Source organism: Ambystoma mexicanum, chromosome 5q (assembly GCF_040938575.1).
Source record: "Ambystoma mexicanum isolate Mex_15411 chromosome 5q, UKY_AmexF1_1, whole genome shotgun sequence".
NCBI lineage: Eukaryota > Metazoa > Chordata > Amphibia > Caudata > Ambystomatidae > Ambystoma > Ambystoma mexicanum.
Window position 1 is genome coordinate 385,726,119 of NC_090933.1, and position 23,795 is coordinate 385,749,913.

The 23,795-nt window shown below is 47.7% G+C and overlaps 1 protein-coding gene across 5 annotated transcripts in view; it reads left to right on the plus strand.

Annotated features, from left to right (window-relative positions):
* ENOSF1 (enolase superfamily member 1) overlaps positions 1-23,795 on the plus strand; it is an 831,595-nt gene that overhangs the window by 790,252 nt on the left and 17,548 nt on the right. For all 5 annotated transcript variants that reach the window (XM_069620869.1, XM_069620872.1, XM_069620871.1 and 2 more), the window contains one exon: positions 23,626-23,707. In XM_069620869.1, the coding sequence (XP_069476970.1) occupies positions 23,626-23,707 (82 nt within the window). The remainder of the gene's footprint in view (positions 1-23,625; positions 23,708-23,795) is intronic.

Sequence of the window (23,795 nt, forward strand, 5' to 3'; positions counted from 1 at the left end):
AGCGACCATCCGGATTCCCAGTCGCGCCCCCGCGCCTAGGGAGAAAAAGACAAGAACAAAGGTGAGAGAAAGAAGGGAAAAGGGAAGCTAAAACTTCATGTCAAGACTTACCTGTTGGGTCATTCCCTTTTCATTTCGGGTCCGCGCCACATCCAGGCATTTTCGGACCCCGGCCCCTAAGGGGAAAAAGACATCAGCGTTAATGAGTGAATGAAAAGACATTACCAAAACACTCATTAAAGACTTACCTGATTTCCACAAGGATTTCACCGCTCACCTCGGGTCGGTGCTTGTTCCCCGGCATTCCGTACCCCGGCCCCAATGGGGAAAAAGACACTAGCATTAGAACATTAATGCATGGACACAAGGGGAACCACTTATAGAAAAACTTACCTGGAAGCCAAGCAAGTTTGGTTCTCACCCATCCGAAAATCCAGTGACGTAACTGGATACCAACGCGCCCCTGCATCAGAAGCAGGATGGAGAGCTCGTCCTTCCAGACCCTAACGTGAGACGCTACAGGGAAGCACAGAAGGGTTTTGAAGAGGGTGAGAGGGGTAAGTGGGAGGCCGATTGTATTACCCCGCAGACAGTTAACCCCCTATTCTCACCTACAGAAGGATACTTTTGCGAGTCAGACAAGCCAGATCTGGGGCCCGGTCCAGTCCGTCTTCTGAACCCTGCGCATCACCTTAGACGAGGTCACAGCAGCGCGAACCAGGCCAGCGCCCCCGTGGGAGTCAGGTGAGCGTTACACCTGAGTCTTGCGTCCCCTGTTAGTGTCTTCCGGGGGATTCTAGCTTTTTTGCCGTTCCAGATGAACCGGAGCATTTTCTTCTGCAGCTCATTTAGGTTGGATGTTGGGATTGCTACCGGGAGGGATGAACAGGCATAGAGGAATCTTGGTAAGAGGTTCATTTCGCAGGCTGTTATTTGACCCATTAGGGAGATTTCCTGGGATGCCCAGCATTTCAAGTCATCCTCAAATTCTTTGAAGAGCCTGGGGAAGTTGGCTTGAAATGTATCCCTTGGGTTTGCCGGGATCTGGACTCCTAGGTAGGGGATGGACTTTCTCTTCCATGAATTCGGACACATAGGGATGAGGGCCTCCTGCTTCTCCGGGGATAGACCTATGCTCAGGGCCACCGATTTGGAAAAGTTAATGGTGAAGCCAGTGACCTCGCCATAGCTAGCTATTTCAGCTAGGGCATGTTGTAGTGAGGTGCGAGGTTCCTAGATCATGAGCAGCACATCATCTGCGTATAGGGTGATTTTGTGCTGTGACCGATTGGAGTGAGGGCTCCTGATATAGGTGTTCTGTCAGATCATTTGGGCAAATTGCTCCATAATGAGCGTGAACAGCAATGGGGATAGGGGGCAGCCTTGTCTGGTCCCACAGGTCAGGGAGATCGGAGCAGAGTATTAACCATTAATTCTAAGGAGAGTTTTTGGTGCTTTGTAGTTAGCCAGGACCATTGTCTGGAATGTCGGGCCAAATCCAAAGGCCTCCAACGTAAGATGCATGAAGGACCAGTCCATCTTGTCAAACGCTTTGGTGGCGTCAAGAGCCATCAGCACCAGCCCTTTGGAGTTGCGCGTGGCTAGGTCAACCAGGTTCAGGGTTCTGCGCACGTTATCGCCTGCAGATCTATTCAAGATAAAGCCTGTTTGGTCTGTGTGGATTAGTTCAGGCAGCACGCAGGCCAGACGGTTAGCCCGGATCTTGGAATATAGATTGGCGTCAATATTTAGGAGGGCTATCGGCCTATAAGAGGCCGGGTCTCTCGGGTCTTTCCCTGGCTTAGGAAGGAGGATTGTGGTGGATTATTGCATTGAAGGGGTCACCGTCCCCGTTTCCCTGAAGGAATTGAAGAGTGCTACCAAGGGGGAGATCAGTTTGGGTTTAAAGATTTTGTAAAATCTCGTGGAGAAGCCATCGGGGCCTGGGGCTCTGGGTTTGAGGGACTTAATAGCTTCTTCAACCTCCTCACCTCTAATCGGGGACTTCAGGCTTTCTCTAGGCGAGTCGTGCAGTTGGGGGAGGGCGGCCTTCCATAGGTACTTCCTTTGTTCGCTCCGGTTTCGGGAGGGTGCCGCCATTACCTGGGACAGATGTTCCGCCGCCACGTGTAGTTTTTTGGGTTCCGCGTATTGTATTATCCCCTGTGAGTCTTGGAGGCCAACGATGGTGGTGTTACATTTTGCCTTGGTTAGTTTGGCTACCAGCAGCTTGTTAGCCTTGTTGTTCTTGGCGTAGTAAAATTGCTTGGCTTTGGCCATAAGGTGGGCTGTATGCTCGGCATAATGAGCCTCTAGTTTTTTCCTGGCGATGCGGATGGCACGCTGTGTCCTGGGGGACCAGCCTTTCTCCTTATGAGTCTCTTCCACTGTTTTAAGTTCCTCCTCCAAAGCTAGGCGGTCCTGGCATCTGTTGCGATGAAATGCCACCCCTTGTGCAATTAGTTCACCCCTGATCACCGCCTTTAGAGCATCCGAGGTGTTTGCGGGGGAGGTGTCTTCCACCGGGTTCTTCTTAAGAAAGTTTATGATCGCTTTTGCGATCCTGTCCCTGAGCGGCATTTCATTAAGCATTGGGTCATATAGTGACCATCTGGGGGTGGGGGGGAATTAGGCTTTGGAATGTGTGCTCGGATTTCCATGGTTACTGGGGCGTGGTCTGACAGAATCCAGGGGTCGATGGATACTTCTTCGGTGTAGGTGAGCACCTGAGCAGACATCAGAAGGTCTATCCTTGAGAACGTCCGATGGACATAGGAGTAGAAGGAGTCATTTTTTTCAGAGGGATTGAGGATCTGCCATGAGTCTACCACTTCGAGTGTTCTAAACAAGCATAGGAGGCTGAGTGCTTGAGTGAAGTCTCCGGGAGTAGGGGGTTGTGATCTGTCCCTCGTGGTGTCCGGCACTCCGTTAAAGTCTCCCCCGATTATAGTTTGGCCTCCTATAAAGTGATATAAGGTGGCGCCCACCGCGTCATTGCCGTTAAGCTTTTAAAGAAGTAGAAGCAGACTTTCCAGAAGTTTTACAAGACTCTTCATCAAGAGAGGTTGTGTGTATGAAACTATTTCCTGATCCAGGGGCGTGGTCTGGCACTCATGGAGTGAGGAAGCAAAGCGCTGAGCTCCGGCCGTGATCCTCCGTATTGATCCTGCAATAATGGATATATTGCATTAAACTTAGCAGCAAAAGCACCACTGGTGAGAAGAAGCGATTTGCTAAGAGCCCGCACTGGGAACGGGAGAAATCGGGCAGCGCAGCAAGTCTGCAAGAACTGAACCCCCCCCCCCCACTCCCCAGATGGCACAAAATGGCGGTGGAGAAAGCGCGCTGAAGGAGCTGAGGGGGAAGGGTGAAGGCATTGCAGAGAGAAACAACCACGCCTGGAGACCTGAAGGTGCCCCAGACCGGGGACAAATCAGCCAGGGCAGGAGAGGCGCGTGGAAGAGTGGACTGGAGATTGAGAGGTGCGCCTGCATCGACATGGAGCCCGGAGCGAGAGCCGCCAGGATCGGGCAACGGGGCTGCGCAGTCCAACACAGCTGATGGCGCCGAGGAGGTGAGGACGCCAGAGCAGCGGAGGCAATCCGGAGCACACAGGAAAACCCCACTTTGGCAGCAGGACACTGAGGAGGACCCCCCCCCCCCAGCGACACGGAATCTGTAGAGAGAGCGCCGACAGGACCAGGCAACGAGGCTGCGGAGACCAACGCAACCGACGGAGCTGAGGAGGCGAGGACACCCGAGCAGCGGAGGCAGCCCGGAGCATGCAGGAGAACCCCTTTGCAGCAGCAGGATGCCGAGCAAGACCCCCCCGGGCAGGAGACAGACACCGGAGGAAGCAAGAAGCGGAAGCAGCCACATGGTGAGCCAAAAGAGTGGGGGCAAATTAAATTGGGAGAAACTACCAGCGGCATAAATCTGAATAAAAGATACAATTCAGACAATCATAGAAACTCAGCCCCAAGCTTTATACATGCGCTGCAGGGGGCACGCTGCCCGGCTCCCCGCGTGACAATACAAGATAGGCCAACTTGAGGAACCCCGAGCAGCCCTCGCAACAGCCCTGGAACATGGAAGAGAGGCAAGGTGGAAACGGACCAAGCAGCGCTGGGAGGGAGAGGAGAGGTGGGCAACCCCCACGACTTGACCCGAGCTCCAAATTAAAAAAATAAGGCAGGCAGAAGACAACAACCATGCCAACAGCTGAGACAGGGAAGCGCGCAGCGCAGCCCAGCATAATAGGGTGGCACCTAACAACTGAGGATGGCAGGAGTGCCTAGAAAGGCCCAAAGCACAATCGGTGCACCTCAACTAAGTAGTGACGAAGAAGGGCTGAGGCAAACATAGCATACGGCACAGATCCCTGCAACACAGAGGAACGCACAAGTCACGGCGTAAACAAACCGCAGAGCTCCTCTGGACTGAAACAGGAGGAAATCGGCCACAAGGCAGGATAACTCCCTAGAAACAGGCCCCAATATAGACTCAGACCGGAAGGGAAAGAAGAGAGTAAGAAGGAGACCAAGCCCGACGACAAGCCCAAGGAGCACAAAAGACATAAACACCAAGCCACCGGAGCAACTGCACCGCGAAAGGGTGGGAAACCACAAGTCCTAAGATTCAGTAAAACCCCTCCCCCCCCCATTAGAGTACAGACCAGCCCCTGAGGCTGGGGGCAGACTACCGACACGGGCTAGTAAACCCCACGACACCCCATTTGAACTTACCATACACTAAAGACAAGAACAAGACGAAGATGGCGACAATGGAATCATACATGGCACCAAAAGCAACGTCCGTGATGCACAGTGGTGCAACTGATCTGGAGGCTCAGAAAGAGACAAAAACGGATAATAGAGATGGTCAGGTACTGGAGGCCATAGACGCACTGAGGACCTTCATCGACACAAAAATTGATGAAGTAAAAACAGACATGCAGCTAATGAGGCAGGACACAAGAAATCTTGCAGAAAGGGTGACTATAACTGAAGCTGGGGTGTCAGAAACTGCGTAAGCCACACAAGAACTGAAGACCAAGGTGGCGGAATCAGAGAAGAAAGTAGGGTTGCTGGAAGCAAGAGCTGAAGAAGCGGAAGGAAGGGCTATGCTCAGCAATATCAGACTACTTGGAATCCCTGAAGGAACGGAGGGAATGAACCTGACCAGATACGTGGAGTCGCTACTGCAGCAAGAAATTGGCGCAAACAAACTTTCACAGGGATTTGCGGTAGAAAGGGCTCACCGCTCCCTCCAAAAGAAACCACCACCAGACTCGTATCCCCGTCCAATGATTGCAAAGATAAATTTCCAGGACAGAGAGATTATACTTAAACACTCAAGAGAAGGGGAATCATAGAGCGAGGAGACTCAAAGATAACCATATAACTTGACTACATGAAAGCGGTGCAGAGAGCAAGAAACTCCTTCGTCCCGATCAAAGCACGGCTGAGACAACTAAATATAAAGTACATGCTTCTGTAGCCCTCCATACTGAAGGTAATCCACAAAGGGTGCGCTATATTCTTAGAGGCCCCGGCGGCAGACAATACGTGGCTGGAACATAACAACCTGGCAGACGGTCAGGATAAAGATCCTTGAAACGGACTGTTACTGGGGGAAGGACATACTATCTGGGAACAGTGAATACTTTGAACTGCCACCTTTGGGGCAATCCGCTACCATAAAAGGTCCATAAAAGCACTTACTAAACGGCTGGGAGAGACCTTGGCCACTCACCCTAAGTGCGACGCCCTAACCCCCGGAATGACCAGCGCTGGCCTGTTGCCGGCACAACCACATTGGAACTGGAAGTCCTGGAAGGGGCCAGACAACGTGGAGGAACCTGAGCACAACACCGGTTGTGATGTTGCTGAGAGCAATTGTTGGGTTTGCACTTGTTGTTGTTGTTTTTTATTTGTATAAGAGTCTTCATGCAAAGGAAAGGACAAAGGTGGCCAACGAGTTAAAGACACAAAAAATGAGGTGTGGGAGAAAGAGGGAGCACTAGCGACAAAAGCATGGAATTGGAGGAGTGGAGAGGGGGGGGCCTGGAAGCATCACAAACCAACCATGGCGGCACAGCTTAAAATACTAACATGGAATGTGCGTGGGATGGGGTCCTATCTACGCAGAAACAGGATTAGGTCTTATCTGTGCAGAAAGAAGATTGATATTGCACTGCTTCAAGAGACCCATCTCACAGCAGAAGCCCAGGTCAATCTACAAGAGTACTGGGGTGGGCAAGGGCAAGAGCCCCCTACTCTAAGTATGCAAGGGGAGTGCACACGTGGATCAACCTTGAGGTGTCCTTCCAACTAACGGGGGTCGAGGCAAACACAGAAGGGAGGTACCTGATAAAATGGGGTGCAATCGAGCAGGTAGAGATCTGCATAGTAAACACATACTTCCCCCAACCAAGGTATACCAGCATATCTTGGCAAGCTGAAACCCAAATTAACTGCGCACAGAGAGGGCCTTTACATCTGGGGCGGTGATCTCAACTGTGTGGGGGTCCTGGGACTAGACAGATCCGAGCCCCCAGAGAACGGGGTTGAACAGACCCCAACTGCATTAAAAAACACACTGGAACACCTAGACCTTGCTGACACATGGAGGGAGCACCACCCCTCAGATAGGGTCTACTCATACTACTCATCACCACATGGCCTTGACACGCGAATCGATTACATGTTCATCGACAGGGCACACCTAGCACAGGTAAAGTCCATACAATACATGGGCAGAACAATTTCCGATCACTCACCCCTGCTAATGCACTGGGCAATGAATGGCCCTAGACCCCCCATACCACTATGGCGAATGCCTACAGAAGCACTAATGGACCAGATTTTCAGGGAAGCGCTCGCTGACAAGCTCACAGAATACATCGCGATCAATAGTGGCAGTGTGGACCACTGGGGACAAAATGGGAGGCCCTGAAGGTGGTGATGAGTGGAGACATCATAGCCGGGGCAGGGGAAACCAGAAAATGCTGAAGAGGGAGCTAGAGAAGAAGGAAGAAGAAAAAAAACAAATGGAAACCGATAATTCGGGGTCCAGGGCAGAAGAGGAAAGCCTGCTGGCAGCAAGGATGAGCTGTCAACTGGCGTGGGGACGGTTGGCTAAATCTGACTACATAACACGCACCACTAGTACACACATAAACTGAGATAAGTCGGGTAGATTGCTGGCATGGCTATGCAAACGAGAGCACCCAAAACACCCGACGACCAATCTAAAAGATGAGGAGGGAGGAATGAAAAGGACACACAGCTCAATAAACAACACTTTTGCAACCTTCTACTCCAAACTATATTCCCACAGCACCCCAGTGCCACTGACAGACATACATGAAACCCTAGAAGAAATTGAACTCCCCAAGCTGAGCGAACAACAGCGAGAGACATTAGAAGAGGCAATCACACTAGAGGACATTACAGATGCCATCAGGTCCCTGGCCACATGGAAAACCCCGGGAACGGATGGGCTTCCCCCAGAGTTTTATAAAGCATATGAAACTACGCTGGCCCCAGTGCTCCACGAGGTGTACCAGGAATCCTACGAGATAGGAACCCTACCTAAGAGCATGCGAGAAACATTAATAGTCCCAATACCTAAACCACACAAACCAACAGACGAATGTGACTCTTATTGCCCCCTGGCAATGCACAATTATGATAGCAAAATATTGACCACAATACTGGCCAAGAGACTGTCCAAAGTGATAGGAAGCCTGGTACATGAGGACCAAAATGGTTTTGTGCCTGGTCATAACACAGCTGTTAATCTACGCAGGCTACAACACATCATGGCACAAACAAAGGGGGACCAAGAACACCTGGCTGTGATGTCACTGGATGCCATCAAGGAATTTGACTCCATCTACTGGGAGTGGCTGATAGAGGCACTTCGGGAATTTGGATTCGGGGAAGGATTTGTTAGATGGATTAAAATATTATATAATGGTCCCACGGCAAGGGTAAAAATGGGCAAAATGGTATTGAGTGTTTGGGAAATACAGAGGGGAACTAGGCAGGACTGTCCCCTATCGCCTATTCTCTACATTCTGGGGCTTGAAACAATTGCGATTTACATAAGTAAGCAGTTCTGGAATGCCGGGATATGGGTGGGACAGAGGTATCACGTAAATCGATGTATGCAGATGACGTCCTGCTCTTCTGGGGGACCCTCAGAACAGTGCCCCAACAAACATAAAAGTACTGGATAACTTTGCACGCTATTCAGGGATACACTTCAGCAGACAAAAATTTTGCATGTTCCCACTAGAGGGCTTAAGGGAGAAAACGATAGAAAACCTACCTGAGGTGGGGATACAGTAGCAACTAGACACATTCAAGTACCTGGGAGTTAGGATCAGGAACACACCAGAACTCGTGCACAAGCATAATACAGTGGCGGTAGCACGGGGACTCCGCAACTCAATGAAGTTTTGGTCCAAACTCCCTCTATCAATGATGGGGAGGGCATCGATAGTTAAAATGATCATCCTACCAAGATATTTATATTTTTTCCAGAATGTCTGCTATTACATGAGACCACCTTTTTTCCCGAAACCTAGATGCCCTGATCAGAGATTTTATATGGGGAAAGGCGCGCCATTAAAATACCACTGACTACACTGACCCTACCACACAGAGTGGGGGGCATACAGCTCCCAGACATTGAAAGGTACTATCTGGCATATATGGGGAAGAGTCAAAGCCATTACACACCTGGTGAATCCTTACTCTCCTGAGATACCAATTGTGGCAGAGATGGGAACAACACAAACCGACCTAAGCATCATCAGGCAGTGGGAAAGAATTGGTATATACACCTGGGGTGATATGTATGAGGAGGGAGAATTCAGAGAATTGGAATCGCTGCACGTGAAGGAGGGGTTACCAATGGGACAATTTCTGTGCTATCAGAAGCTTAAGCCAAGTGGCCAGAAAAAGGTGGGGAGACTGTCCAGAAGAGCCAACAACAAACCCTCTAGTGACAGAAATGTACAATCTGAGCGATGGATGGAAGCCAGTGTCAAGACTCTACGCTCAATTAACTGACAGGCCCAACCCTTGCAGCACAGCACTAAAAAGTAAATGGGAAACGGACATTGGAGATAACATCACTGACAATGAGTGGGAAAGGGCACTGAAACACCGTAAAGAAGTGTCCAGAATTGCTAGATTCAGGTTAATACAAACAAACATCCTATACAGAACATATATGACCTCCAAAAAAGTAGCAACTCCGCAGAAGCTGACTTGATACACATGTTCTGGGGATGCGAGAAGGCGAGTCACCTCTGGACAAAAATAGAACAGGCATGTAAGAAAGGTGGAATTAAGCACTATGCTTGGACCCCAAAAGAATCCCTCCTAGGCACGTACCCTATGCTTAGCAAGATCAAGCACATAGAGAGGGTAATGGACATGGCATGCATATTGGCAAAAAAAGAGATAGCAATGTCATGGAAAACAAGAAGGGGCCCACAGTATGAACGATGGAAAAGGGGAATGGAACGATGGGCAGCCGCAGAAACAGAAGCATGGGGGCTACTAAGGGAGAGGAAGACGCCAACGTCAAATTCGAGGCATGGAAGGCAATAGTTAGAGACATGTTCCTCCCGTCAGATGACAAACCTCCGTGAAGAGGCGCACCAGTCAAAATGCAATTGTTGCACTGCAGAAAGAGTACAATAAATTGACTCGCCCTCACAACCACTACAACGCGGGCATTGAAATGCCACCAAACCACTCCTAGACTGCAGAAGAGGCCACAAACTTAAATGCATGAAGACAGTTCGTGTTTGTTATTTGTTCTATAATGTTAACTTAATATGTACTGTGATTACAAGACTGTGGATATGAAACAGAGAATAACCAATTATTATGCTATGTATAACTAAGAAATGCCAATAAATATGAAACTGTTTCCTGATCCATGTTAAAGCAGAACGCTGTACGAACAAAGGGGAATGCAAGTCTTTAAGTGGAAGTTTAACATCAAAGAGAGATTGGCTGTACCTAAATTCGTTTCTCAAGTTAAACCAGACTCTTTTAACATTAGAATAATTATCAAGTAGTTCTAGAAGCTGTTGAAGTTACGAAAAAGAACAAGCATTACCCAAGCCAGCAGGCAGATTGTTTCTAAAGTGAAACCAGCCCCATTAAAACCTGAACACTGATACTTTGAAGTTATTGAAGCTGTTGTAAACCCAGAGTCCTCTGATACATGAGTGACAAGGTTATCCAAAGAATACTGGAAGAGTGGCACTACAGCTTTTGAGTAACTTCTGGAAGCCAGAAGGTGTGCATAAGGCTGGCGAAGGGATCTGGATGCTTGTCAAAAGTACTAAAATAATCTGTGAAGCTGAGACTGTTGAAGCAGGAAGAGAGAAACAGCCTAGAAGCAGGGACAGATTTTGATATAGCTGTAAGACAGACAGAAGAGGGAAAGAGACTGCCCTTCCTTATGATACAGGAAATAAGAGTGCTGTGCCTACCTGTAGAGGACGAAGAGTCTTGTCTAAGTTGCCTAATATATTTTTTAAAGTATCAGGTTGCAGCAGAAGCAGTAGAATTGTGCTTGTCTATAATTCTGTAGAACATTTCTATTTGAATATAGTTGAAGTAGTAGTAGGCTGTGAGGAGAAGGAGCCTGCTTTTCCAGTATAATTGGCAGAAGGGAGTTGCCAAGGAAAAAGCAACCCCCTTAAAAGAAGCATCCTGACAGGTTCTATTAAAGGTACTGCAAAAGGCACACTGTTAAAGCAGAAGTGTTTTTTTTTTATTTGAACTATATCCATTCTATCCTGGAAGGTTATCCAGGATTAACATTGGTGCTGTTTTCTTTTTGGAACTTGGGAAGGGAACTTTTCAACAATTAGTACCCAGCGAGGGTCAACCAGAATGTAACAACCATTCTGATTGGCCCTCTCCAGGGCTTTACCCGGCCGGGAATCCCTCTGCCGGGATTCCACTCCTTTGTTCCCGGCAGGCAGAGTGGCAGCCCCTCAGCCAATGAGGAAGCTCGAAGCGGGGCCATCCCCGTTCCGAGCCTCCACACACAGCTGGAGGCCTCCATTGTCCCCCGCCGGGGATTCAGGTAAGTCTTTATTTTTTTCCCCTCCCCTGCACACAATCCCCTCCCGTCCCTCCCAACCCCACTTACCTTCGTATTTCTCTGTTTTGGGAGCGAACGCACTGGGAACACTTCTGTCCCCATCGCGTCCGCTCCCGATGGGCGCCATGGAAAGGGAAATCGGACTCTCTTTTCCCTTCCCGGTGGCCATTTCCTTTGACTTTTTTTTCTGTTCCGAAATGCTGCAGCGTTTCGGAACAGAAAAAATGCTATTAGTACCACGGTCTGGCAGGCCGGGTTACTAATAGCTATAAAACCCTTGCCGCGGGGGCATTACTGAGTCAGGTAATGCCCCGGGGCCTTCGTTAAGGGGCCTTGCTTTGCTCGGCCTATAACTATGGGCTCCAGGCCATTACCTGACTCGCCCCCTGCAGCTCAGGGTTTATTGCTTAAACGAAGAAGGAACTGTTACCAGTGGATTTTTGTTTGATTGAATGTTTGTTTCTTTGGAACTTTTCAAGAACTGATGTAAGACTTTATTTTCCTTGGAAGAAATTGACTTTGGACATTTCTAGGGGACGAGATCTAACCAGGACAAGTAGAGGTCATCCAAGACACTGGTTATTTGGTAATCTTTCATTTATGTTGTTTATACTTTGTTTTGATTGTTTTGTTGTTAAGGGTGAGGCCCAGTTTGTTTTGTGTATGCTAGGAGATTGTCCCTTAGATCCTAGACTAGGAGGCAGAGTGCCGCCACCTAGTCTAGAAAAAATAAACTGAGAAAACTTTTGTCCCGTGTTGGCTGTAAAATGTCTGTCTTATTGGTGCACCCCGATGCCTGTGAGCTGCTGCACGGTATAAATTAATAAATAATAAGAAGAAGAATTGTGGTGCTGGGCTAAGGGGTAGTATGGGGAGGAAACAATGCCTACCCTTGACACACCACATAGAGGGTGTAGGGGACCTGCACATGTACACCCACACACTGTGCTCTAGTGTACAGAGTGGTGTAGAAAGTATCAGCAAAACTGGAAGTCGAGCATGCCCATTAACAAGCCAGTCCATAGAATGAAGGAGACCCAAGACATTGAATCCCACCAAGTTGAGATAAAAATATTCTTAAGAGACATCCAATCCCTGACAAGCAAACATAATCAGACACCTGAAGGTTCTTGATCTAGCCTGGCACATGGGAAGGGAACCTGGGTGTATAAAAGGCAAAGGGCCTAATTATACGGACCGCGGTAATCATGGCGCTATTAGCAGCATGGTTACCGCCGGTGTTTTACAGAGTCCGCCATGGTGAATGGCGGAATTACCGCCCTATTCCAAGGTGTGTGGGGGCACTAATTCCCCATTCACCATGGCACTCCCCCATTCCCATTTCTGCCCCCATAGAGCTCAATGGGAATGGGGAAGGCAGTAATTACGGTACCACAAATTGCGGTAAAACCAGCCGTTAAGGTAGGTTCCCACAAAGGGACCTCGTAGTAAAGCGGTAAGGGTTTACCTGCACTGGTACCCTTACCGGTACCGGTAAACCCTTACCACCATCCGTGTAATGAGGCCCAATGTAAGGAAGCTAGTGGTGTGGGTGTTTGGTGTGAAGGGTCAGAAATATGAGGCAGACAACTTTGTAAAGAGTTTTCAACTTCAGCCATTTTATTTTATTAACTAAAAAGATTGGATAAACATCTCACTATGCTTACCCTGATGAGGATTTCCCTGCCTAAAATAAACTAAAGGAAACACTCTAACAAAAGGATATCTGTCCCTCACACGTACAACCAATAAAGCAATAAGGAAATATATGGCAATTCAATTAAACAAAGATATACAACATATGATTGGATTCATAATATGATCAATGTCACTTCTCATAGCCTGGGTGAATTTCCCTTCCCCAGATCTGAAAAAGGGTTTTCTCCACAGTTCAAAAGAAACAAATAAATCTGGTTTGACATAAAGTTCCAATACAGTTCTTAAGGATTTGCACTTGATCACATAAAGTTCTGTTGCTTCAATAAGGTATTGAAAGTAATAGTAAGTTCCAACTCTTCGTGGAATAAGAACTGTCTCACATTTGTCTCTTCCAAATAAAAAACAACACTTGTCTTTGCCGGGATAATTTGTCACAACTTTGGTTTCAGAGGAGGGTGTGGCTAAGAGGCCATGTAGCAGGACATGTCTCCAGTGAAGCTCCTGCCAATCCGCAAAGATTCTGTGAAGAAACAGAGTTAAAAGAGAACATTCTGGCGTATAAACAGAAGGTCTGATGCATGAAAGAAAGGGGCACGAACGAGTAACAAACTGAAGGCGAGAAGTACTGAGGAGACACAGTTTTGGACTATTGGAAAGTGTGTCCAACAACGAAACATGGAACCAAGATGGCCAGCGCTGCCTAGCAAAGGGCTGCATTGGGAACGGTGAATGGCGAGGAGGATCGGCACAGCACAGCTGAGAAAGTGCGTACAACCAGCTGGGAGGAAGAAACTGGTCTGATGAAGCGGACACAGAGCCGCATGCATACTGTATTGCGAGTGACACTCTGGAACCGGGACAGCTCTGTGTGATGGCGGAGTTCGGCGGGACGCGTGAGATAACTTGACCCTGACACCACCTCACACACAGGAAAGGCGACTGCAAGAAATCTGCAGACACGGGACAGATAGCAACGGCCCCAGTGACTTGAACGTACGAAATTGATGTGTATTGCTGGAGCCACAGGACTCGGAGAGGAGGAGCTGGGATAAAGAAAGAGCAGACGGTACCAGAGGAAAAGGGGAAGAGCGGCTCCCGAACATTAGGCAGAGCAGAGAAGGCATTGCTCGCCGGAGAGAGAGTGCCCTGTATTGCCCATGCACGGACAAAAGTAAACATACAGACTTCCACCAGCCGGATTACAAAGAACATCAGGCTCAAAGTAAAACATAACACAGCACCCAAGGTGGAAACCCGGCTCATACGATGGTCCTCATTAACATTATGCGAGTGCAGCACTGCGAACACCGTGAAGAGCTCGCAGTCCCCATTGTGATCCTGCCCTCTGCACTCAGCGGTGCCAGAAATGTAAGAAGTATCTGAAGGGCTCCAAGGTGGTCCGGCCCTTGGAAGACGGGAAGTCTTGCTGAGGAAAGGAAAGGAGGAGAGGTTTCCTCTGTGGTCCGCCATGCACAGATACAGGCTGCCTAAAGAAATATTGGGGGATGAGCAGCAGTGTCATCAGACCCAGCAGGAAGAGCAGAGCCCATGATGAGAAATAATAAACGGATGAGGGTCCCACTGTGGTCCGGCCCTTCTGTTCAGAGCGCTTATGGAGCGCATTAATGGTATTTGCCAAGGGACGTGGGGAGGCGGTATACAGCCGCGTGAAATAAAGTGTGACATAAGAGGGCTCACGGCAATCTGGTTCTAAGACACAGGCACAAGCCTGCATAACAAAATGCACAGTGAATAGCAGCACAGACACATAAAACGCACAAAGAGACACTTTGAAACGCAGCGCAAGGGCGGCATTTGAGCAGTGGGGCACACACCATAGGAGAAGCAGAACACAAGCCTGAAGAAGAGAAGGGAGGAAAAAGACAAAAAAACAAGGAATACATTCAAAGGGCACTACAAGGCAGTGCAAGCCGAAGCCAAGGACAGTTTTTCGCTGGCAGCCTGTGCAAAAAAGAGACATGGTGTCCAAAATGTCCAAAAGCAAGGGTAAACAATCTACTATAGAGGAGTATGCCAAAACACTGCAAGCCACAGAAGGTGCCAATTGGAAGGAACAAAGCACCAGAGAACACGATAAGATGGTACCCAACAGCTAGCAAATACTGGACGCTATTGCGGAATTGAAAGTATCGATGGGAAGCAGAATGGACATGGCCATCTCGAACCTACGGACTGTTCTAGAATTTAAGATTGACCCTGTGAGCATAGATGTAAATGTATTGGGGCAAGACGTACGAGCAATGGCCGAACGCACAGGGTACCTAGAAAAGGAAATGAAAGATAATACAAGCTCATGTAAGACCAACGCAACAGACGTTCATGTGTTACAGCAACAAGTGCGGAATCTTGCAAACAGGGCTGAAGAAGTGGAAGGGCGGGCCCGCAGGAATAATATGCGCATCGTGGGGCTACCGGAAGGAGAAGAGGGATCGGACCCGACGAACTATATCGAAAGCATGTTGCTGCAAGAAATAACGGGCAGAGTACTAAGCCAAGGGTTTGCAATAGAAAGGGCACACAGGGTAGAAAGGGCACACAGGGCGCTGACAAAACAACCGCCACCAGGAGCCCCACCGCGGCCGATAATTGCAAGAATATTGAACTATATGGACAGGGAGAAGGTCCTGGAACACTTCCGTAAGGGAGTAATAATCAACCAAGCATCAGCAACCGTCACCATATATTCGGACTATACTCTTATGGTACAGAGGCTACGCCTGAACTACGTAGCAGTGAAGAGGAGAATGATGGAAGCAGGATATAGATACATGCTGCTATACCCGTCAAAAAGGAAGGTGCTCCTAAAAAACAAAGCCCTATTCTTTGACACACCAGAAAAGGTGACGACAAGGCTGGAATCGAGGAATTGCCCGACGGGGGCGGCAGACCAGAAGGGAAGCGAGACAGCGATGTAACTGGAGCCTTGAAGACATTGTATGGAGATGTCAGATGGCCAAACGAAGTGATTACATCAAAACCGTAGACATTGGGACTAGATTATAGTTGATTGTGCCAGGGCTCATTGGTTCGGAACACGAAGCTCATACCACAACATGCAGTCAGCGCAAAGCAGGAGGTAATACCAGGAGACACACCATCGACCCCCCCCTTGAGGTAATTTAGCTGGGATACCTTTAGAAAGGAATCCCCCTGCAGAGTACCAAGAATCGGTAATACCAAAAAGAGGTCTAGATGTGAGATAGCCTGAGATCCACGGATGGAGCTGGGCAACAGTTTGGGGAAGTTGGAAGGGGGGTGGAGGGAGGTCAGCAGTTGGGGACTGAGGGGGGGTGGTGGGGAAGAGTGTTGGGGAAGTGGGAGGGGGAACAAGCTTATATTTACATGCAGTAGCAAGATGATGGAAGGGTAAAGTTAGTCAGAAGTGCGATGAAATATGGACAAGCAATGGGAGACCTTAAGATGGTATCCTGGAATGTCAGGGGACTCAACAGTTATCTGAAAAGGAACAAGATCATGATGTACCTGAGGAGACAAAAAATAGATATAGCCTTGATGCAGGAAACCCACCTTACAAAAGAAAAACAGGAACTGAGAAGGAGAAAATGGAAAGGGACCGTAATCGGGGCAACGTATTTGGCATACAGAGGGATAATTACTTGGATAGCGCCACATGTACCCTTTCAATTATTGCAGCACACAGTAGAAGCAGACGGGAGAATGGTGGGGATACGGGGGATGGTGGAAAATAGAGAGTTGTGTATTGTAAACACATATGCCCCGAATCAAGACACAGTGGCCTATTTTAAGGCCCTGTATGGAAAGGTTAGCCCGTATATGGGAGGGGCAGTTGTCTGGGGAGGAGACTTCGACTTACGCTGGACCCCAGGGTGGATAGGTCAGACGACAAACAGGATAGGCCCACCCCTGCAGCCAAAGTGCTGCAAACCCTACTAGGGACCTTAAACTAGAAGACGTATGGAGACTGCACCACCCACACGATAGGCATTATTCGCACTACTCTGCTCCACAAAACCTGTGTACCAGATTAGATTATATGTTTGTCAATTCTGAACTAACCGGGGAGATAGCGAGCTCGCAGTATAAAGCAAGGGTCTTATCAGACCACTCACCCTTGCTCCTGAAGTGGCAATACCTGCCCCCCAGACCCAAGATCCCAACGTGGCGGCTTAGAGCCGAAGCACTAAAAGATACAGAACTCAGGGAGGATCTGAGGGAGGAGATAAAAGAATATTTCGAGAAAAATACTGGTAGTGTAGATTCGGAGAGCACCCTGTGGGATGCATTCAAGGTAGTGATAAGAGGTGCAGTGATATCAAAATCCAAAGGGCTCCAAGGGGACATAGTAAAAGAGCTGCAAAACACGGAAAGGAAACTAGAAGCAATGATGAATAAAGGGGATGTCACCCAAGCAGACGCCGAAGCCATGAGCCAACTGCAACAAGAATGTGGAGGACACTGGGAGATGCTATGTAACCTAAATTACAATAAGTAAATAGAAAGGCAACATGCTGGGGGAGATAATCCGGGAAGGCTGCTGGCATAGCGATACAAGCAGGAGAGGCCCTGACCTACGATTAGAGAGATGAGGGAAGAGAGTGGTCAAATACTAGATACCCAGGAGAGTGTAAATAAGGGATTCCAGAAATTCTACCAACACTTATACGCAGATACAGGTGAAGGGGATGAGAAAGAGATGAAAGAGATATTGGAAGACATCGGGTTACCGAAATTGAGTGTAGAAGAGAGAGAAGCCGGAGGTCCCCATTACATTAGAGAAGTTGGAATTAGTGATCAGACAATTGCCCACCGGCAAAGCCCCTGGAACAGATGGGCTCCCTAGCGAGTTTTATAAAACATAAGTCGGAGGTGCTCCCCCCATTATTGGCAATGCTAAATGAAGCATTTGAAGTTGGGAGATTACCAGAATCACTGAGGGAAGCAACGATTATCCCGCTTCTCAAGCCAAATAAGCCCAGTACAGATTGTGGGTCATACAGACCGCTATCCATGCTAAACCAAGATAGCAAAATGCTCACGGCAGTGCTAGCAAACAGGCTTGGACGGGTTATAAACAAATTGATACATCATGATCAGACAGGCTGTGTCCCAGGCAGAAGTATAGCCGATAATCACAGACGGCTTCACTGCGTCATTGAACAGACAGAAAAAGATGCAAACGAAGTGGCAATAGTCTCGCTTGATGCAGTGAAAGCCTTCCACTCAGTGAGGTGGCCTTGGCTGATGGCAGCCTTGAAGGAATATGGAATGGGGCCTGGGTATTTGAGATGGGTGATGCTATTGTACAGCTCACCGATGGCCAGAGTCAAGACGGGAGCGATCATCTCGGATAAATGGCAACTCAGCAGGGGCACCAGACAAGGCTGCCCATGGTCCCCAATGCTGTATATTCTCGCCTTGGAGCCCCTAGCGATATACCTGAGGCAACAATATGAAGAGATAGCAATTTGCACTAGAGAGGGGCCACACCTCATATCACTGTATGCAGACTACATGCTGCTGTACCTGAAGTACCCAGAGGAAAATCTGCAATATCTCCTAGATGTGATGGAACGATTTGCTATATTCTCCGGCATTGCGGTTAACCCAGTCGAGTATATTCCCCCTGGGAAGATACAAGGGTATTGCGTGAGACAAACTGCCGATATTACAAATACCTTGGGAGATTAGCACATTCCGATTCCTGGGGATAGATGTTTATCATGAGGTGGAAAAAGAACATAAATATAACACAGAGACAGCAGTAGCTAATATTGAAAACAGCATGACATTCTGGGCTAAACTCCCCTTAGCTATGATGGGAAGGGTGGCATTGTTGAAAATGGTTGTCTTGCCCAAACTATTGCACTTTTTTGTGAATATCCCATATTTGCCACCCAAACGATTTTTTGGTAAACTGCACAGCATATGTAGAGGTTTTATCTGGCATAACACCAGGAACAGAGTTGCTTTATGGAAACTACAAAACACGTACGAGAGAGGGGAAATAAAACTGCCGAACTTTGAGTTATACCATTTAGCGGGGCAGCTACAGTATGTGGCCAAGTGGCTAACTGAAGAGACAACAGCAAAGTCTAGACTGCTGAGGGCCTCATGTGCACCCTTCTTTTTGAAGGAACTAATATGGCTGCCAAGGTCAGAGATGAAAGGCCGACCGAAACTGTTAGAACTGTGGTGGAAAACATAGCACACGGCATGCCAGGTTGTGGAGAACCTGACACTGTATTCCCCCCAAGCGCCACTGGTAGCACTAAGAGGAGTAGACGAACAACTAAGAAAAACGATACATAGGCATTGGGAACCGGTGGGCATAGCAACATTGGGGGATGTATGGCGGGAAGGGAGGGCACTGGAATTCACAAACTTAATGGAGGAAACCGGAGTGCACCCAAGGCAATATATTACCCATACTAGATTGGTAAGGCAAATAAAAGCCTTGTGATCAGAAATAGAATTAGAAGACCAACCAGACTCTGTCATAGAGACAATGAAGGACATCTCGGAGGGAGGGCATGAGGTATCCCGGATATATGAACTATTAATGTCCAGGGTGGGGAAAGAGGTGACCCAGCTGAGACGGGAGTGGGAGGAGGATGCAGAAGAACCCATGCTAGACAGGCAATGGGAAAGAGCACAGGAATACCATAAGAAAGTGTCCAGAAATGCCAGACTACAACAGATCCAACTATACGTAACCCATAGAGCACATGACCCCTCAAAAGGTAGCACAATTTCAAAACACAGATACACAAATGTGCCCCAAATGTGGAGAAGAGAATGCGGGGATGACGCATATGTTTTGGGCATGCCCAGAGATTCGGAAATTCTGGGAAGAGGTTACCCATCGAATCACTGAGAAAGGTATTAAATTAGACGTAGAATCGGTGTGGGCATGCATGGTGGGAGGATTTACTAGACCACATAAAATTAAGCATATATGCAAACTCAAAGATTTGGCTTACATCTTAGCCAAACGTAGTATAGCTATGGGGTGGAAAGCAAGCCAGAGACCCCGGCTAGAGGTGTGGTGGCACGACCTACTAAAATGGGCAGAAGCGGAAACAGTAGCATGGCATGAAGCAGCCTACAAGGGGGAAGACGAAGAAGTGGCAGCGCTGATGGCCTGGAGGCAGCTAATAGCTACACTAACTGAGCCTACGCGCATCAGCTTAAGCGAACATGACACCTCTAGGAGCAATGATGAAGAGATGCCCCAGGAAAAATGAAGTTAAAAGTACAATAAAGTAAGCTTGAGTTAGAGGGGGGAGGGAAAGGGATGACAGTGATAAACATAAGCTAATGTGTATAATGTTTGAATATGCAATATTTTTGCTGGCGTGCTGTGATGTTGTTTATTATGAAAAAATAATAATAAAAATTGTTTAACAAAAGAAATAACTTTGGTTTCAGAAAGAAATAGTCTATTCCAACTCCTCCTGGAGTAAGAACAGGTTTCACCTCGGTATTCCTTTAGATGAATAACAACAAATGTCCTGGTCAGGATGATTTCGTCGCAACTTCGGTTTAAAAAAAAGAATTGTAACTTTTCCTAAACAGGCTTTCACAATTCTTCTTCAAATGTCACAAGTTAACATGAGTTGTTTCGGTTAGAACCACAGTTCAGCACTTGCATAAACTACTACCTGGTTTCTTTCCTTTGCCAGGTCTTTTTAGGGAACACTTCTTGCCATACGAATATGTTCACCTGCTCTACTCGCTTTACCAAAAAGAACAGTATAGTGCTTCAGTGGTAACTTCCAACTTAAAATAACAACAACTTCATAAGACTTCTTTAGCATCAAACAAGTTGCAGGGAGACAAGGAACCACATTAGTGCTCTTTAAGACTCCTTGGCAACTATGCTTCTCTCCCTCTGGATAACCTTCTCCAGAAGGGCAGCCCGTTTGCCACCTTTCTTTACTCTCTGCACCAACAACCAAATAGTGACCAAACGATAGTCTCACTTTTCTTTTATCTTGGCTTTGTCAATGTAAGTTTCTATCACCTGATGATCAGTGATTCATAGCCCATGAGTACTAAGTTTTACAACCATTAAGCCTCTCAGTATTCCTCTCTTGCCTTGAGCACTGTTTGTTATATTGGTATTGCTGGTTTTTAATACACTCTTGGGATGGGTATTACTTGTAAGCTTTGGGACCTTCTGCGGCTTTCCCACTGGGTTTTTGGGCTTTCACAATCTCATACGCTGATTTGCACAGTCATTTTGATGCAACAGGTGTAACTTTTGTTGTTTTTGTACAGTTCAGTATTACAAAATACAGTTACTGCTACTTTCACTCACATGCGAGTGACGCTGCTTGCTGTGAACACGCGGGCAGCTTTGCAACGCTCCGGAGTAACTTGCAAGCTGTGAACTCACCGGGTGAGTTGCACGATCATGCTCCGCTCTGTATTCTCAGGTCTTTGGTGTTTGTGGCTCCTCGCTGTCGGGCAAACAGCCTCTTCTTCTCCCCCACTCAGACCACTGAGAAATGGAGATTCTTTTGCTCCTGAGAGGGCCTCAAGGCAAAGACTCTCTCAGGACCCGCAACCGCTGTGGGCGTTTCAGTGGTCCCGGCGTCTTCTCTCACCTCAGGCTTCCCTCTCGGCTGCAACTATGGCCTGCACTGCTCCTTCCTCCTCTGCTGCTCTACTCCTGCTGATGCCTGCAGCTGAGGGAGCTTTTTAAGTCTCTCAGTCCCCTTCAGGTGTAGGTCATCTACACTAATTAGGTGACTACTCCCACAGTAGTGTTCCTCTGCATACCTCCTCCTCGTCCCAGTACTGAGGGAATTATGGGACTTGAAGTCCCTGGCAACAACATTTGTATTTCTAACTCTTTCTACTTTGCAATAAGCCATTAAAAGACTAGGGTCTTGAGTAAAGTTAAACAGGGGAGTTTATCTTTCCTCCTGACCTGTTTCCTCCCCCATGTTATCCTCCCACAGAACACCACCCCAGGGTCAGAATCAGAAAGGGTCTGCCTTCCTCTGGCCACACGAGGAAGGTCCCAGGTCGAGGTTTTGGGAGGAATCATTACTGATTCATCACATTGGACACAGAGCAGGAGAGTGTTTGGGGTGAATTGGAGAGCAGAGAGTAATGCATAGAGAGCAGACTGAAGAGAGGAGTAGGTTGGGAAGAGGCGTGCAGAGGAGGCATGGGGGAAAATCAGAGGAGAGCAGGAGTAGGTTGGGAAGTTGAATCTAGACGAGCATCATCAAGGAGGAGGTGGACGATAGTGGAGAGAAGGAACATAATTAGTGGGGCAGAGTAGTTGCAGGACATGGAAGAGGAGGAAAGAAGTGAGGGATGAGGTTGGGAAAAGTACTTAGGAGAGTTCAAGGAATATAAGAGGCAAAAGATCCCAGCGAGTCAACGGTGTTCCCTGTGTCAAGAAGAGGTAAATCTGGGATGGGGGAGGAATGAGCATGGGGCAAGACATGTAGGTCCCCTTGCAAATGAGTATGTTGGAGCGAGAAAAGGAGTAGAGAGAGCTTGCGCTGCTGGACCACCGTGCCAGGACCATAAAGGCGGGGAGTTGGTCAATGCCCTGGGCAAACAGCCAGTGGAAGGTCTAAAGTGACCCTTGTCTGCTGGAAGCTCTTAGCCCTTTTTGGAAAGACCCATGAGATCATGTTCAGCAGTTAATCATTGGAGCATGAAGGAGGGAGAGGAACAGTTCTGCTGCATTGTACACAACCGACGAGAGATTCACAGTGGAACCCCAGAGCACTACAGGAGGTTGAGGCTTACGAGTATGAGTGGTGCATGAAGGCCTGTGAGCTTCACAGGAGATTGAAAAAACCTGCTTTTCATTTGTTTATCAGGAGACATCCTGAGATACTTTTGTTTGATTGCATCCCTTTTCTTTTGCCCAAGATACTGCGTAATCCTCAGTAAAAGGAGAGTTGTGGGGGTCACCTGCCTACCCATCTTCTGTGATAAATGGGGCTTTCCCAGATTGTCTATGCTATCTTTGTACTGTTTCCCTATTGTGATAGATTTTGCGAAATTTCAGATCCACTAAAGGTTTTCAGTTTGATGGGACACAGCATCATGGCAGTTATAATCCAGAACGCTTTTGTTTTGATTTAATCATGCAACACTAAGGATTGTAAGTGCTTGTGGATCTTCCCTTAGAATGTTTTGCCTCTGGACCTTCTGTGAGGGTGTCCCCTAGCCCTCATTTCCCAAAACTCAAAATCTGAGTTGCCGTGCAAGAAAAGGGGGATTTGAATGGGCTCTGGGTTTGGTTAAGGAAGGTCTCTCTCACCCTTGGTTGGGCACTTGGGGATTGATGGAGGATTATTGGGGATGCCTTTATACCACCCAAGTCATTGCCTCGCATAGCAAACAACTTCTCCTTGCACCAAGCATCCTGGGCATCCCAATTTAATTGTACCCATGTGTTTCTGTCACACCTTGGTGGCAATAAGGGGTGTTGTGCATGATTGACGGGGTTCTACTCTATTTGTGGTGCTTTGAGTATGTTGCTCCTGGTTGTGCATGCAAGATTGACAGGAGTGTCTTCCACTGCAATCATAGGACATGAAGAGCTAGATTCTTGCTGTGTTTAACTGTTGAAGCCCCATTGAGTCAAAAAGACTGCAGCTTATTTTTGAAGTTGTGCTTTTCAACGCAATATAAAAGAAATGTATGCTCCATGCATATGTGCCTCGATGCCCCCAGGCTGCAAGTGCGCTATACAAATGCAAATAAATAAAATAAATAAATATGGTGTTGCCTCCTGATTAGCACGATCAATATTGGATTTGAATTGGCTACTCTTTTTTTCAGAATGTGTGAATATGTGGATCACCTGCATGAACATTTCAAATACCCAGTGGTAATCAAGAATGCATCCTACATGGTTCCTCAGGTAATTCATACCTATTATATAGAAATTCTGTTAAGACATTGAGTAAACAGCAATTTAACAGGTGCTCGCATTAACCAGAAAAAAAGGT